Source organism: Neoarius graeffei, chromosome 14 (assembly GCF_027579695.1).
Source record: "Neoarius graeffei isolate fNeoGra1 chromosome 14, fNeoGra1.pri, whole genome shotgun sequence".
In the NCBI taxonomy this organism is placed as follows: Eukaryota; Metazoa; Chordata; class Actinopteri; order Siluriformes; family Ariidae; genus Neoarius; species Neoarius graeffei.
In genome coordinates this window covers 30923929-30937032 of record NC_083582.1, presented here as the reverse complement: position 1 = coordinate 30937032, position 13104 = coordinate 30923929, and the positions used below count along the sequence as shown (strand labels likewise).

The window sequence follows — 13104 nt, the reverse complement described above, 5'->3', positions numbered from 1 at the left end:
CCGTTGTCGTTGTTAATTCATAGCATGCTCAGCTGCGTGAATGTGTCATGCACCGAAAATAAGAGATTTACAAGCCAGGAACGCCTCATGATGCAATACGCAAGAAAAGAAAGAAGATTTACTGCCATTTTACTTTGTATTTGAGTAAAGTGAATAAATAAATGGTCTGTGGAAAATACATTTAATCCTGGGAACTGCGTGCACAGGAGTTTATTTTGTGTTTACTCCCCCCGGCTGGCTACTTATTTGTCATGGCTGGCTAGTATGAGCCTTAGTGGAAAGCCCTGGGAATGCGTAAATGTCAAGTTCGATTTTAGATTTATGAACCCGAAAAAATGTCAAAAAATCTGGGGGCGTCGTGGCTCAGGTGGATAAGGCACCACACCATAAATCCGGGGACCCGGGTTCGATTCCGACCCGAGGTCGTTTCCCGATCCCTCCCCGTCTCTCTCTCCTGCTCATTTCCTGTCTCTACACTGTCCTATCCAATAAAGGTGAAAAAAGCCCCAAAAATATCTTTAAAAAAAAAAATGTCGAAAAACCGGCGTTAAAAAAAAATTTCAACCGCACAAACGGCACTCACCCGGCCGGTGGACCGGAAACAGAACATTTTTTAATAATGGCCTAATGTAAGCTACATTAGAATATCAGTCCGAAGTTGGAGACAAATTGTTGCTGTAATTTTCTGTTGCTGTAATTTCAAAACCGGATTACTTGAGAAAGGTGAAAAGCATGGATGAATACTTTCTACCATTCGAAATGATAGGGACTGCTGTTTATTTTGATTTATGGTTTGTCGTGTAAACTCAGGAGTTAGTGAGGTATTGCGCTGACAAGAACGGGTGTGGAGATGGACGCAGAGCTGGATGCAGAATGTGATTAAATTTGATGTGAATTCATTGATCTTAATTTTATCACAAACCGTTTATCACAGCAATTAGTGGGTGGCACCGCTGGGAAGCTCAAGCCGTGTGGTTTCACGTGATATACGTGTGTTAATTGTATGATGAGTATTCCGCAAGCAGTTTAATAGAGACGAATGGGTGCGGTTTGGACGCATTGGTCGTATACGGTTATTCCGCAGTGCCAAAGACATTACTGTTTCTGAAATGTGATCAGGAAATTTAACTGGGGCACAGCAGATGTATACTGGGGCACGTGCCCCAGTAAAATGGGTCTGGTGACGCTGATGTCTGAAGGCCCGACATGGACATACAACAAAGACTACAGTGGTGCTTGAAAGTTTGTGAAACCTTTAGAATTTTCTATATTTCTGCATAAATATGACCTAAAACATCATATTTTCATACAAGTCCTAAAAGTAGATAAAGAGAACCCAGTTAAACAAATGAAACAAAAATATTATACTTGGTCATTTATTTATTGAGGAAAATGATCCAATATTACATATCTGTGAGTGGCAAAAGTATGTGAACCTCTAGGATTAGTAGTTAATTTGAAGGTGAAATTAGAGTCAGGTGTTTTCAATCAATGGGATGACAATCAGGTGTGAGTGGGCACCCTGTTTTATTTAAAGAACAGGGATCTATCAAAGTCTGATCTTCACAACACGTTTGTGGAAGTGCATCATGGCACGAACAAAGGAGATTTCTGAGGACCTCAGAAAAATCGTTGTCGATGCTCATCAGGCTGGAAAAGGTTACAAAACCATCTCTAAAGAGTTTGGACTCCACCAATCCGCAGTCAGACAGATTGTGTACAAATGGACGCAATTCAAGACCATTGTTACCCTCCCCAGGAGTGGTCAACCAACAAAGATCACTCCAAGAGCAAGGCATGTAATAGTCGGCGAAGTCACAAAGGACCCCAGGGTAACTTCTAAGCAACTGAAGGCCTCTCTCACATTGGCTAATATTAATGTTCATGAGTCCACCATCAGGAGAACACTGAACAACAATGGTGTGCTTGGCAGGGTTGCAAGGAGAAAGCCACTGCTCTCCAAAAAGAACATTGCTGTTTGTCTGCAGTTTGCTAAAGATCACGTGGACAAGCCAGATGGCTATTAGAAAAATGTTTTGTGGACGGCTGAGACGAAAATAGAACTTTTTGGTTGAAATGAGAAGCGTTATGCTTGGAGAAAGGAGAACACTGCATTCCAGCATAAGAACCTTCTCCCATCTGTGAAACATGGCGGTGGTGGTGGTAGTATCATGGGTTGGGCCTGTTTTGCTGCATCTGGGCCAGGACGGCTTGCCATCATTGATGGAACCATAAATTCTGAATTATACCAGCGAATTCTAAAGGAAAATGTCAGGACATCTGTCCATGAACTGAATCTCAAGAGAAGGTAGGTTATGCAGCAAGACAACGACCCTAAGCACACAAGTCGTTCTACCAAAGAATGGTCAATGAAGAATAAAGTTAATGTTTTGGAATGGCCAAGTCAAAGTCCTGACCTTAATCCAATCGCAATGCTGTGGAAGGACCTGAAGCGAGCAGTTCATGTGAGGAAACCCACCAACATCCCAGAGTTGAAGCTGTTCTGTACAGAGGAATGGGCTAAAATTCCTCCAAGCTGGTGTGCAGAACTGATCAACAGTTACCGCAAACGTTTAGTTGCAGTTATTGCTGCACAAGGGGGTCACACCAGATACTGAAAGCAAAGGTTCACATACTTTTGCCACTCACAGATAAGTAATATTGGATCATTTTCCTCAATAAATAAATAACCAAGTATAATAATTTTGTCTCATTTGTTTAACTGGGTTCTCTTTATCTACTTTTAGGACTTGTGTGAAAATCTGATGTTGTTTTAGGTCATATTTTTCCAGAAATATCGAAAATTCTACAGGGTTCACAAACTTTGAAGCACCACTGTATATTTCCTGAGAACTCTCAGGAAAATCAACCTTTCCCTACAGCTGCTGATGTCCTTCTACCGCTGTACCATTGAGAGTGTCCTCACAAACGGCATCTTGATATGGTATGATAACAGCTCTGCAGCAGATAAGAAGGCACTGCGAAGAGTCCTAAAGACTGCAGAAAAAATCATCAACAAGCAGCTACCTGCTCTTGAGGACATACATGTCCCGCTGCCCGCAGAAAACACACTGCGTCCTAAAGGACTCGTCCCACCCTGCCCATCAGCTGTTCGAATGTCTGTCCTCAGGCAAGCGTTACAGAACAATCAAAGCATGCACCACAAGATTCAAAAACAGTTTCTATGTCAAATCTATCACCACACTGAACTCTGCTCTGAAGTCACACACACACCACAATCAATAATGTGTCAATCGACCCATGTCTTGTGCAATATTTATACTTCTGGCTATTTATCTGTTATCAAGTGCATTATCCTCTATTGTGCAATTCCGCGAGTTGGCCTAGTGGTTAGTGTGTCCGCCTCTCGGTTGGGAGATCGCGAGTCCTACTCACGGTCGGGTCATACTAAAGACCATCATAAAAATGGTACCTACTGCCGTCTGGCAAGGCACGCTGCAATACGGATGTGAGCGGGGAATCAAACTCTTGTGGTTACCAGAGGACCCGCCCCCCACCGTAACCCTAGCTATGTAATAGGCGAGAGGCTGAGGGCTACAGAAACGGAGCTTGGCTCCGCCTAATGCGCCATACGGTGCGGGAAGGACTTTAGTGCAATACCCTTCACAAGTGCTCAGTGAATGTCTGTACATTAGTATATCTTTCTTGTTTGTAAATGTTGTCCATATCTTATAAATTTGAAAACCCTTATACCTGTACATCTTCATGTTTGTAAATCTTGTATCTTTTATGTATACTAGTGCATCTCAAAAAATTAGAATATTGTGAAAAAGTTCAATATTTTCCATCAGGGGGCGGCACGGTGGTGTAGTGGTTAGCGCTGTCGCCTCACAGCAAGAAGGTCCGGGTTCGAGCCCCGTGGCCGGCGAGGGCCTTTCTGTGTGGAGTTTGCATGTTCTCCCCGTGTCCGCGTGGGTTTCCTCCGGGTGCTCCGGTTTCCCCCACAGTCCAAAGACATGCAGGTTAGGTTAACTGGTGACTCTAAATTGACCGTAGGTGTGAATGTGAGTGTGAATGGTTGTCTGTGTCTATGTGTCAGCCCTGTGATGACCTGGCGACTTGTCCAGGGTGTACCCTGCCTCTCGCCCGTAGTCAGCTGGGATAGGCTCCGGCTTGCCTGCGACCCTGTAGAACAGGATAAAGCGGCTAGAGATAATGAGATGAGATGAGATTTTCCATCAGTTATTTAAGAAAGTGAAAATGTTATATATTATAGACTCATTACACATAAACTAAAATGTTTCAAGCATTTTTCTATTTCAATTTTAATCAGTATGGCATACAGTACAAAAACAAAAAAAAATCTCAAAATATTAGAATATTTCATTTCGAGTTTGAGTAAAACAGTATGAACACAGTGTATCTCTCAGTCTAGTTCAGTACACACAACCACAATCATGGGGAAGACTGCTGACTTGACTGTTGTCCAGAAGATGATCACTGATGCCCTCCACAAGGAGGATAAGCCACAAAAGGTCATTGCTGAAAAGGGTGGCTGAAAAAGGTGCACAAGCAACAGGGATGGCTGCAGTCTTGAAAGGATTGTCAAGAAAAGTTGATTCAAGAACTTGGGAGAGCTTCACAAGGAGTGGACTGAGGCTGGTGTCAGTGTATCAAGACCCATCACGAACAGACATCTTCAAGAAACGGGATACAACTTTCGCATTCCTACGGTAATATCAAGCTATTCGTGAGCCAGAGACAATGTCAGAAGTGTCTTATCTGGGCTAAGGAGAGAAAGAAATGGACTGTTGCTCAGTGGTCCAAATTCCTGTTTTCAGATGAAAGTACATTTTGCATTTAATTTGGAAATCACAGTTCTAGAGTCTGGAGGAAGAGTGGAGAGGCACAGAATCCAAGGTGTTTGAAGCCCAGTGTGAAGTTTCCACAGTCTGTGATGATTTGGGGTGCCATGTCATCTGCTGGTGTTGGTCCACTGTATTTTATCAAGTCCAAAGTCAACACAGCCATCTACCAGGAGATTTTAGAGCACTTCATCCTTCCATCTGCTGACGAGCTTTTTGGAGATGCTGATTTCCTTTTCCAGCAGGACTTGGCACCTACCCACAGTGCCAAAACTACTACCAAATGGTTTGCTGACCATGATATTACTGTGTTTGATTGGCCAGCCAACTTGCCTGACCTGAAACCCATAGATAATCTATGGGGTATTGTCAAGAGGAAGATGAGAAACACCCGACCCAAAAATACAGATACGCTGAAGGCCACTATCAAAGCAACCTGGGCTTCAATAACACCTCAGCAGTGCCACAGACTGATCACCTCCATGCCACACCGCATTGATACAGTAATTCATGGTAAAGGAGCCCCAACCAAGTATTGAGTGTATAAATGAATATACTTTTCAGAAGTTGGACATTTCTGTATTGTAAATCCTTTTTTTTTGATTGATCTTAGGGAATATTCTAATAATTTGAGATACTGGATTTCTGATTTTCATGAGCTATAAGCCATAGTCATCAAAATTAAAACAAAAAAGGCTTTAAATATTTCACTTTACATGTAATGAATATAGAATATATGAAAGTTTACCTTTTTGAATTAAATTATGAAAAAAAAAGGAACTTTTTCATGGTATTCTAATTTTTTGAGATGCACTAGTATATTGAGGACCGTTTTGTAAGGCAGTGCACTGAATTTTGTTGTGTATCTTACACAATGACAAAGCGATCTTGAATCTCTTGAATACAGTGCACTACACAGGGTGTAGAAGCCGACATATTGGGTGGTTTTCACTTATGTAGGGAATCGCAAGCTGTCAGTGGCTCAATATTGGACATAGTGCTGCATTAACACTATTATTTCACCCTTTGTGAATCACAAGCTGTTCTCCAGAGGAAGAAAACGCCAGTGTTTCATTCTGAATCTTGAATGACTCTTAAACTCCCCCGTGCCTTATCTAGTGCACTTAAACAGCGCCCTCCACAATTATTGGCACCCCTGGTTAAGATGTGTTAAAAGCTTTAAAATAAATTCAGTTTTTATTGCAGAAGCATAATCTCACACTGAAAATTGTAGAAAAATGTAACCCTTAACTCAAGTGAATTTAAAAAAAATCCCTGACAAGAAATAATTATTTTTCATAAAATCACCTGTTCCACAATTATTGGCACCCATAACAATTCCTAGAAAATAAATGTAATTGAAGCATTTCTGTCATTTCTACTGTAGTTTATAAAGTTGATCAGAGTATCTAGGAACCTTTTAATTAGTAATTCATCACATCCTGTTTCCCTGGGGTATAAATATGATGTGACACAGAGGCCTATTTCTCTTATCCACTCTTCAACATGGGAAAGACAAGCGAACACACCATTCAAGTAAGGCAGACCTTCATAAGTCAGGCAATGGCTACAAGAAAATAGCCGCTCGCCTACACCTGCCCATATCTACAGTCAGAGGAATCATCAAGAAGTTTAAAACAACTGGAACAGTGGCAAACAAGCCTGGACGAGGATGCAAATTTATCTTGCCACCACGCACAGTGAGGAGGATAGTAAGAGAAGTAAAAAGTTCTCCAAAGCTCACTGTTAGAGAATTGCATCAAAGAGTAGCATCTTGGGGTCACAAAGTCTCCATAACAACCATCAGTCGCTATCGACATGCCAACAAGCTGTTAGGGAGGCATGCACGGAAAAAGCCTTTTCTCACTTGCAAGCATAAACGTAAACATCTGGAGTTCGCTAAGCGGTACTGGGACTTCAATTGGGACCGTGTGCTTTGCTCAGATGAGACCAAGATAGAGCTTTTTGGCAACAAACACTAATAAATCACAAAAGATGAGTATGCGGAAAAGCACCTCATGCCCACTGTGAAGTATGGGGGAGGATCGGTGATGCTGTGGGCCTGTTTCTCTTCCAAAGGCCCCAGGAACCTTGTTAGGGTGCATGGCACCATGAACTCTTTGAAATACCAGGACATTTTAAATCAAAATCTGGTGGCCTCTGCCCGAAAGCTGAAGATGGGTCATCACTGGGTCTTTCAGCAAGATAATGACCCTAAACATGTGGCCAAATCTACACAAAAATGGTTCACCAGACACAAAATCAAGCTCCTCGCATGACCATCTCAGTCCCCAGACCTCAACCCAATTGAAAACCTGTGGGGTGAGCTGAAGAGGAGAGTGCATAGGAGAGGACCCGGGATGATTTAGAGAGATCATGCAAAGAGGAATGGTCGAAGATCCCTCTCTCTGTATTCTCCCATCTTGTGAAATGTTATAGGAGAATATTAAGTGCTGTCTTGTTGGCAAAAGGGAGTTGTACAAAGTATTAACATCAGGGGTGCCAATAATTGTGGCACACATGATTTCATGTAAAATAATTATTTCTTAATGTGGGATTTTTTTCCCACTGAATAAATGCACTTGAATTAAAGGTTGGATTTTTCTCTTTTTTTTTTTTGCATTGTTGTCCTATATTATTTAAAAAAAAAAAGAATTTATTAGAAGCCTAAGAACATATCTTACCGAGGGGTGCCAATAATTGTGGAGGGCGCTGTATAAGGTGCAGGGAGTCATCTGGAATTTTCACTGAAGCAGTGACTGACGTCTGGCAGATTTGAAAGGCCGAATGAATGTCACAGCTGGTTTGTTTTTCTCATTTGGTACAGTCCTGTGTGGTGCTCAAGGGGGCATTGTTGTTCCAGGAGACGGCTGAAGGTGACATCAGTGCCACGTTCTTTCAGAATAAGCTATGCCAGAGTCATGGCTTGGCTTTGCAGTATCAGATTTCTCCCCTTCCCCTTTTCTTTATTATTATTATTATTATTATTATTATTATTATTATTATTCTCCCGCTCTGAAGGGGGGAGGTGTGTACTGGTTTACCTCTCTCCGTCCGTCCGAAACACCCTTTGTCTCAGCAACCACAAATCATTGGCGCTTGGGGTTCTATTTCGTGTGTACCGTTTTCGGGTCTGTCGCACATCGACTTCCTGTTTACCGACTGAATGTATTTATGAAACATATAGCGTGGATTTACAACATTTTTGTAACATTTTTCTCAGCAACTACAAATCACAACTGCTTGATATTTGGTATCGAGCTTCAGTTTGGGGTTCTTTACCGTGTGTATCGTTTTCAGGTCTGTCGCACATCGACTTCCTGTTTACCGACTAAATGTATCGCGTGGATTTACAAAATTTCCTAACATTTTTCTCAGCAACTACAAATCACACCTGCTTGATATTTGGTACCGAGCTTCAGCTTGGGGTTCTATACCATGTACACCGTTTTCAGATGTGTCACACATCGACTTCCTGTTTACCGACTGAATGTATTTACAAAACATATAGGGTGGATTTTGACGCTATTTCAAGAAGCAAAATGCTATTTCAAAATGACAGTTTAGCAGGATGCTGTTTGGAATCCCTGGGGAGAGACACTGCTCTTTACTTCCTTGTTTCAGGGTTAATAATTTGTTGAAGTCAAAATTCATAATAAGTGTCCTATTCCTTGCGTTCTGATATAAGCGAGAGTGGGGGGATACGCAAGTAAGCAGTAGCTCACAGTTGATCTTGGTTTAAATGTTTTTTCTCAATTTTTCTTCCTAATTTGATCACCTATCCCAACTTTCCCCTATTATGGAGCACTTGTATGTGACGTCACATCCGCTCCAGATTGTAAGCAGTCGCCATCTTGTCGGTAAAACGCCATATTTCCGCCATCTAACCGACACTGACTTTCTTTTTTTTTTTCGCCCAAATCTTCAAATATTACCGTACCACAATGCCGGAGAGTTGTATGGCATATAAATGCCACAACAGGAGAGGTCAGAAATCAGGAAGAAAGTTTCATAGGCTGCCACGGGACCCTGACAGGCGTGCAAAGTGGATTGCTGCTATCAGCCGGGCCGATGCAAACAACAAGAACAAGGCATGGGAACCGACTGGAAAGAACGATCACTGGCGCCTGTGCATTTCATCTCAGGTTTGCCATGTATTTATTTCAGTATATCCATGTAGTTATTCGCAACATAAGTTTATGACTTGCTCTAATAAAAAATTACGGGAAGTGGGAACCTGAGAAAAGGGTTGGGGCGGGGGGGTGGATTGGGTCTTTTAGTGGTGTGACATTCAATGTAGTCTCTAGATGTAAAATAATTTTATACTTTTAGGATACTACTGATATATCTAGTATCAGCACTAGTACTCAATACTTAAGTGACTTACCCATCCAATGAGGATTGTTATTTTCTTGTTTGCAAGATGCCACATCTGAGTCGCTGACAAATCCTGAATTTCTGTAAAGATAACTGTCCAGAGATTTATAAGCACACAGTGCTTCACCACTGAACAGCGAGGGAAAGTTTGAGGTAATTATACACATCTGGGTATTCCACCTCTGGCAGTTCCATATCCACTGATACGGTCGTGAAAACTCCGTCCGGTAAGCCATAAGGGTCACTAATCCGTAGGTCGTTTATTTTAGACATATATCTAATTATCTGTTCATTAGAAAAATGAGCCGTGTAGTCCGTCGGTTGAAATTGATCCATTTTGTACATGAGTGCAGCAGTATTCAGCGGTGTTTTTTACCGACAAAATGGCGGCTGTGTACTTTCCGGTCACGTGACTGCAAGATCTCTATACCACAGCTACGAAGCAGGAAGGGTGAAGGCTAGCCCTTCTTTTGAAACACATCTTTGCAAACAACTGTTCATACTGGGTCACAGGACACTTGAAGGAAAGCACTATCTGCGCTCCTCAGCGTACATGAACTACAACATACCCACAAATCCCTAGTGTCACTTTGGATTGTGAGTTTCTATTACGCCACTCAGGAGCACAGTATCAGATTTCTGTCCTTTTCTCAGTTTCTGTTACTGGATTTGAAACGAATATTTACAAATGATTCACAGCCACGTACTGCACCATATATGGCGATTAATATCTCCCAAGATTTTATTCATATTAATATTAATTTTCTATAACCGCACGTTTCGGAAAGTAGTTCCATCTGCACGAATGATATTAATGTGCTTGTTTTAAGACATTATCATTTCTATCGTAGATAGAAAAAATATCAGGCCATTATTAAAACATGTTCTGTTTCCGGTCCACCGGCCGGGTGAGTGCCGTTTGTGCGGTTGAAAATTTTTTTTTTTTAACGCCGGTTTTTCGACATTTTTTTCAGGTTCGTAAATCTAAAATCGAACTTGACATTTACGCGTTCCCAGGGCTTTCCACTAAGGCTCATACTAGCCAGCCATGACAAATAAGTAGCCAGCCGGGGGGAGTAAACACAAAATAAACTCCTGTGCACGCAGTTCCCAGGATTAAATGTATTTTCCACAGACCATTTATTTATTCACTTTACTCAAATACAAAGTAAAATGGCAGTAAATCTTCTTTCTTTTCTTGCGTATTGCATCATGAGGCGTTCCTGGCTTGTAAATCTCTTATTTTCGGTGCATGACACATTCACGCAGCTGAGCATGCTATGAATTAACACCGACAACGGTCTGCAGTGGTGGCTACACAATTAAACACTCAGTGAACATTTCTCCATTTGTGTGTGAAAATACACTCCAACGACTCAGTTTGGTTTCATTTACAACCAACGGTGTCTTTTGATGCCAGCACGTAATTGAACGAGAGAAGACTGGTTTACCGGAGACAAAATAAGTGTCATCTCTGCTTCTGTTCCCTCCGACACACTACTGCCTCCGCTGAGTGCGCGCACACACCGCATGTCGGGACCGCGGATGAGTTACTCTCCCTTGATCAACGAAGTCGGCGGGGAATTTGTGGTTATTATCATTACAAACAGCGCGAATCACAACTTAAATGAGTGCGGTTCAGTTTGACATTATTGTCAGTCCGTTAGATAAACATTTAATTTTATTAAAATCGAAAATTAATATTTAGAGCCTGTGGGCTACAAAAATAAGTCATTAAAGGAGCCGGCTGGACTTAATTGTGTGGCCAGCAGCCGGCGCTTGTGGAAAGCCCTGCATTCCGCGCAGAATATAGAATTGAATCAGCTCTGTGCATGCACCGTGCGGCACAAAAAAATGGCAGCCACCATGAAGGAAGGAGATCCGGAGTGTCGGACATTTTAAGTACCTTTGTAAAAGTTTTGCAAATGTTGCAGTCAGCATTTAAAATGCTAACTTAAAGTTTTTGTACAAGTTTCAGTTGATTAAACTGTCATATTTTATTAAATGTGTCTGCTTTTGTAATTAAAAAAGTACTGAAAGAAAAAGCAAACACAGCATTGCGATTTCTTATCCATCTATCTAATATATATATATATATATATATATATATATATATATATATAAAAATCCCTCCCTCCCTCCCGAAAATATTTTTTGCTCACCCGGTGGACAGGAAACGGACTTTTTTTTAAGGATGGCCTCAACAAGGACTTGTGTGGTAGATGCTCAGAATAAATGGACTAAAATTGTGTGTAATTATTGATCTAGTGAAGGAGACATTTATGCGAACGTTTATGAAAAGATGCCTCAGTGTTAGTGCTTCATAACAAAAGGTTTTCAGAGATGGAAATCTCGTCAGGACAGAGGAGTTTACACTTTTTGGTTTCTCTGTAACTTGACAAGCTGCGGAGAAAAACCGTGAGGCTGGTGAGGAAACGATTCCAGGATAACAGGAGCTTGTTTGTGAATATACTCCAATACTAAATATTACTGTCAATGGATAAATTGCACGATGTGTTGTTCTTTAACTAATAAAAACGTGTGATCATCTACACGTGCTGTTATAGGAAAACGATCAACTTCAGGGCGCACATATTCAAGGGTTTTATTCCTTGTCCATCAGGCTGCTGTTGTAACACACATACAGCGATGCTGGTCATAGGACATAAATATACTCTCATCTAACAGTGTGCGAAATTGTCATGGTGTCTTTTTGCGAAGCAGGTTTTCGGTGAAGACCTTGCTGGAGAAGTATACGGCAGAACCAATCGACGACTCCTCAGAGGAATTCATCAATTTTGCCTCCATTCTCGAGCACATCCTCAGCCACCGCTTTAAAGGTAAAATAAATAAATAAAGACGAAAGCATTCTTCTTTGCAGTTACATCAGTGGAACCAATAAGTGTGGAAATGTATTGTTGTACACATTTTGTTTTCTTCTGTGATAGGAGCAGGGAGCTGGTTCGATGGCCAGCGCAGTTTCTGGGACTTCATCCGCCTGGCCTGCAGTAAAGTGCAGAACAGCTGCATCGGCAGCATCGAGAACATGGAGAACATCAGCTCGTCTCGAGCGAAGGTGAGGGTCAGGAGTTCCAGCGGTAAAGAATTCTCAAAGTATCAAAGTTTTTATTCACGAAAATAGGTGTAAATCTTATTATTTTTGCTGGTTTCTTTTTTTTTTAATTGCTGCTGCTGTTGTTGTACGGTATGTAGGGCAGAGCTTGGATAAGAGTTGCACTGATGGAAAAACGTCTGTCCGAATACATCGCCACAGCGCTGAGAGACAGCCGCACCACCAGGTCTGAATAATATTTGACCAAATATCGAAATTTCACAGACATACACGCAGTTAACTATAGGAAAAGTATCTGATATGGCACATAATAAGCCCCAGACACCGTTATAAACTAAGAAAAATATCAACTTTAAGCAAAATAACATCTTGTACTTCACTTCAGAAGCAGCTTTTTTTGTTTTTTCAACTTTTCATTATTATATGCAGTAGTTTTTGTAAAAAGCGTTTTGTTTTTTTTGAAATGCGTTTTTTAAGAAATAAAGTTGTTGTTATTATTATTATTATTATTATTATTATTATTATACAAGGGCGGCACGGTGGTGTAGTGGTTAGCGCTGTTGCCTCACAGCAAGAAGGTCCGGGTTCGAGCCCCGTGGCCGGCGAGGGCCTTTCTGTGTGGAGTTTGCATGTTCTCCCCGTGTCCGCGTGGGTTTCCTCCGGGTGCTTCGGTTTCCCCCACAGTCCAAAGACATGCAGGTTAGGTTAACTGGTGGCTCTAAATTGACCGTAGGTGTGAATGTGAGTGTGAATGGTTGTCTGTGTCTATGTGTCAGCCCTGTGATGACCTGGCGACTTGTCCAGGGTGTACCCCGCCTTTCGCCCGTA

General features: G+C 41.6%; 1 protein-coding gene across 3 annotated transcripts in view; it reads left to right on the top strand.

Annotated features, from left to right (window-relative positions):
- The window catches only part of rundc3ab (RUN domain containing 3Ab), a 41656-nt gene that overhangs the window by 13492 nt on the left and 15060 nt on the right, over positions 1-13104 (top strand). For all 3 annotated transcript variants that reach the window (XR_009656342.1, XR_009656343.1, XM_060938799.1), the window contains exons 2-4: positions 11928-12043; positions 12152-12279; positions 12417-12502. Coding sequence is in view for 1 of the 3 variants with exons in the window: in XM_060938799.1 (XP_060794782.1) it covers positions 11928-12043; positions 12152-12279; positions 12417-12502 (330 nt within the window). In the remaining 2 variants the exon portion in view is untranslated. The remainder of the gene's footprint in view (positions 1-11927; positions 12044-12151; positions 12280-12416; positions 12503-13104) is intronic.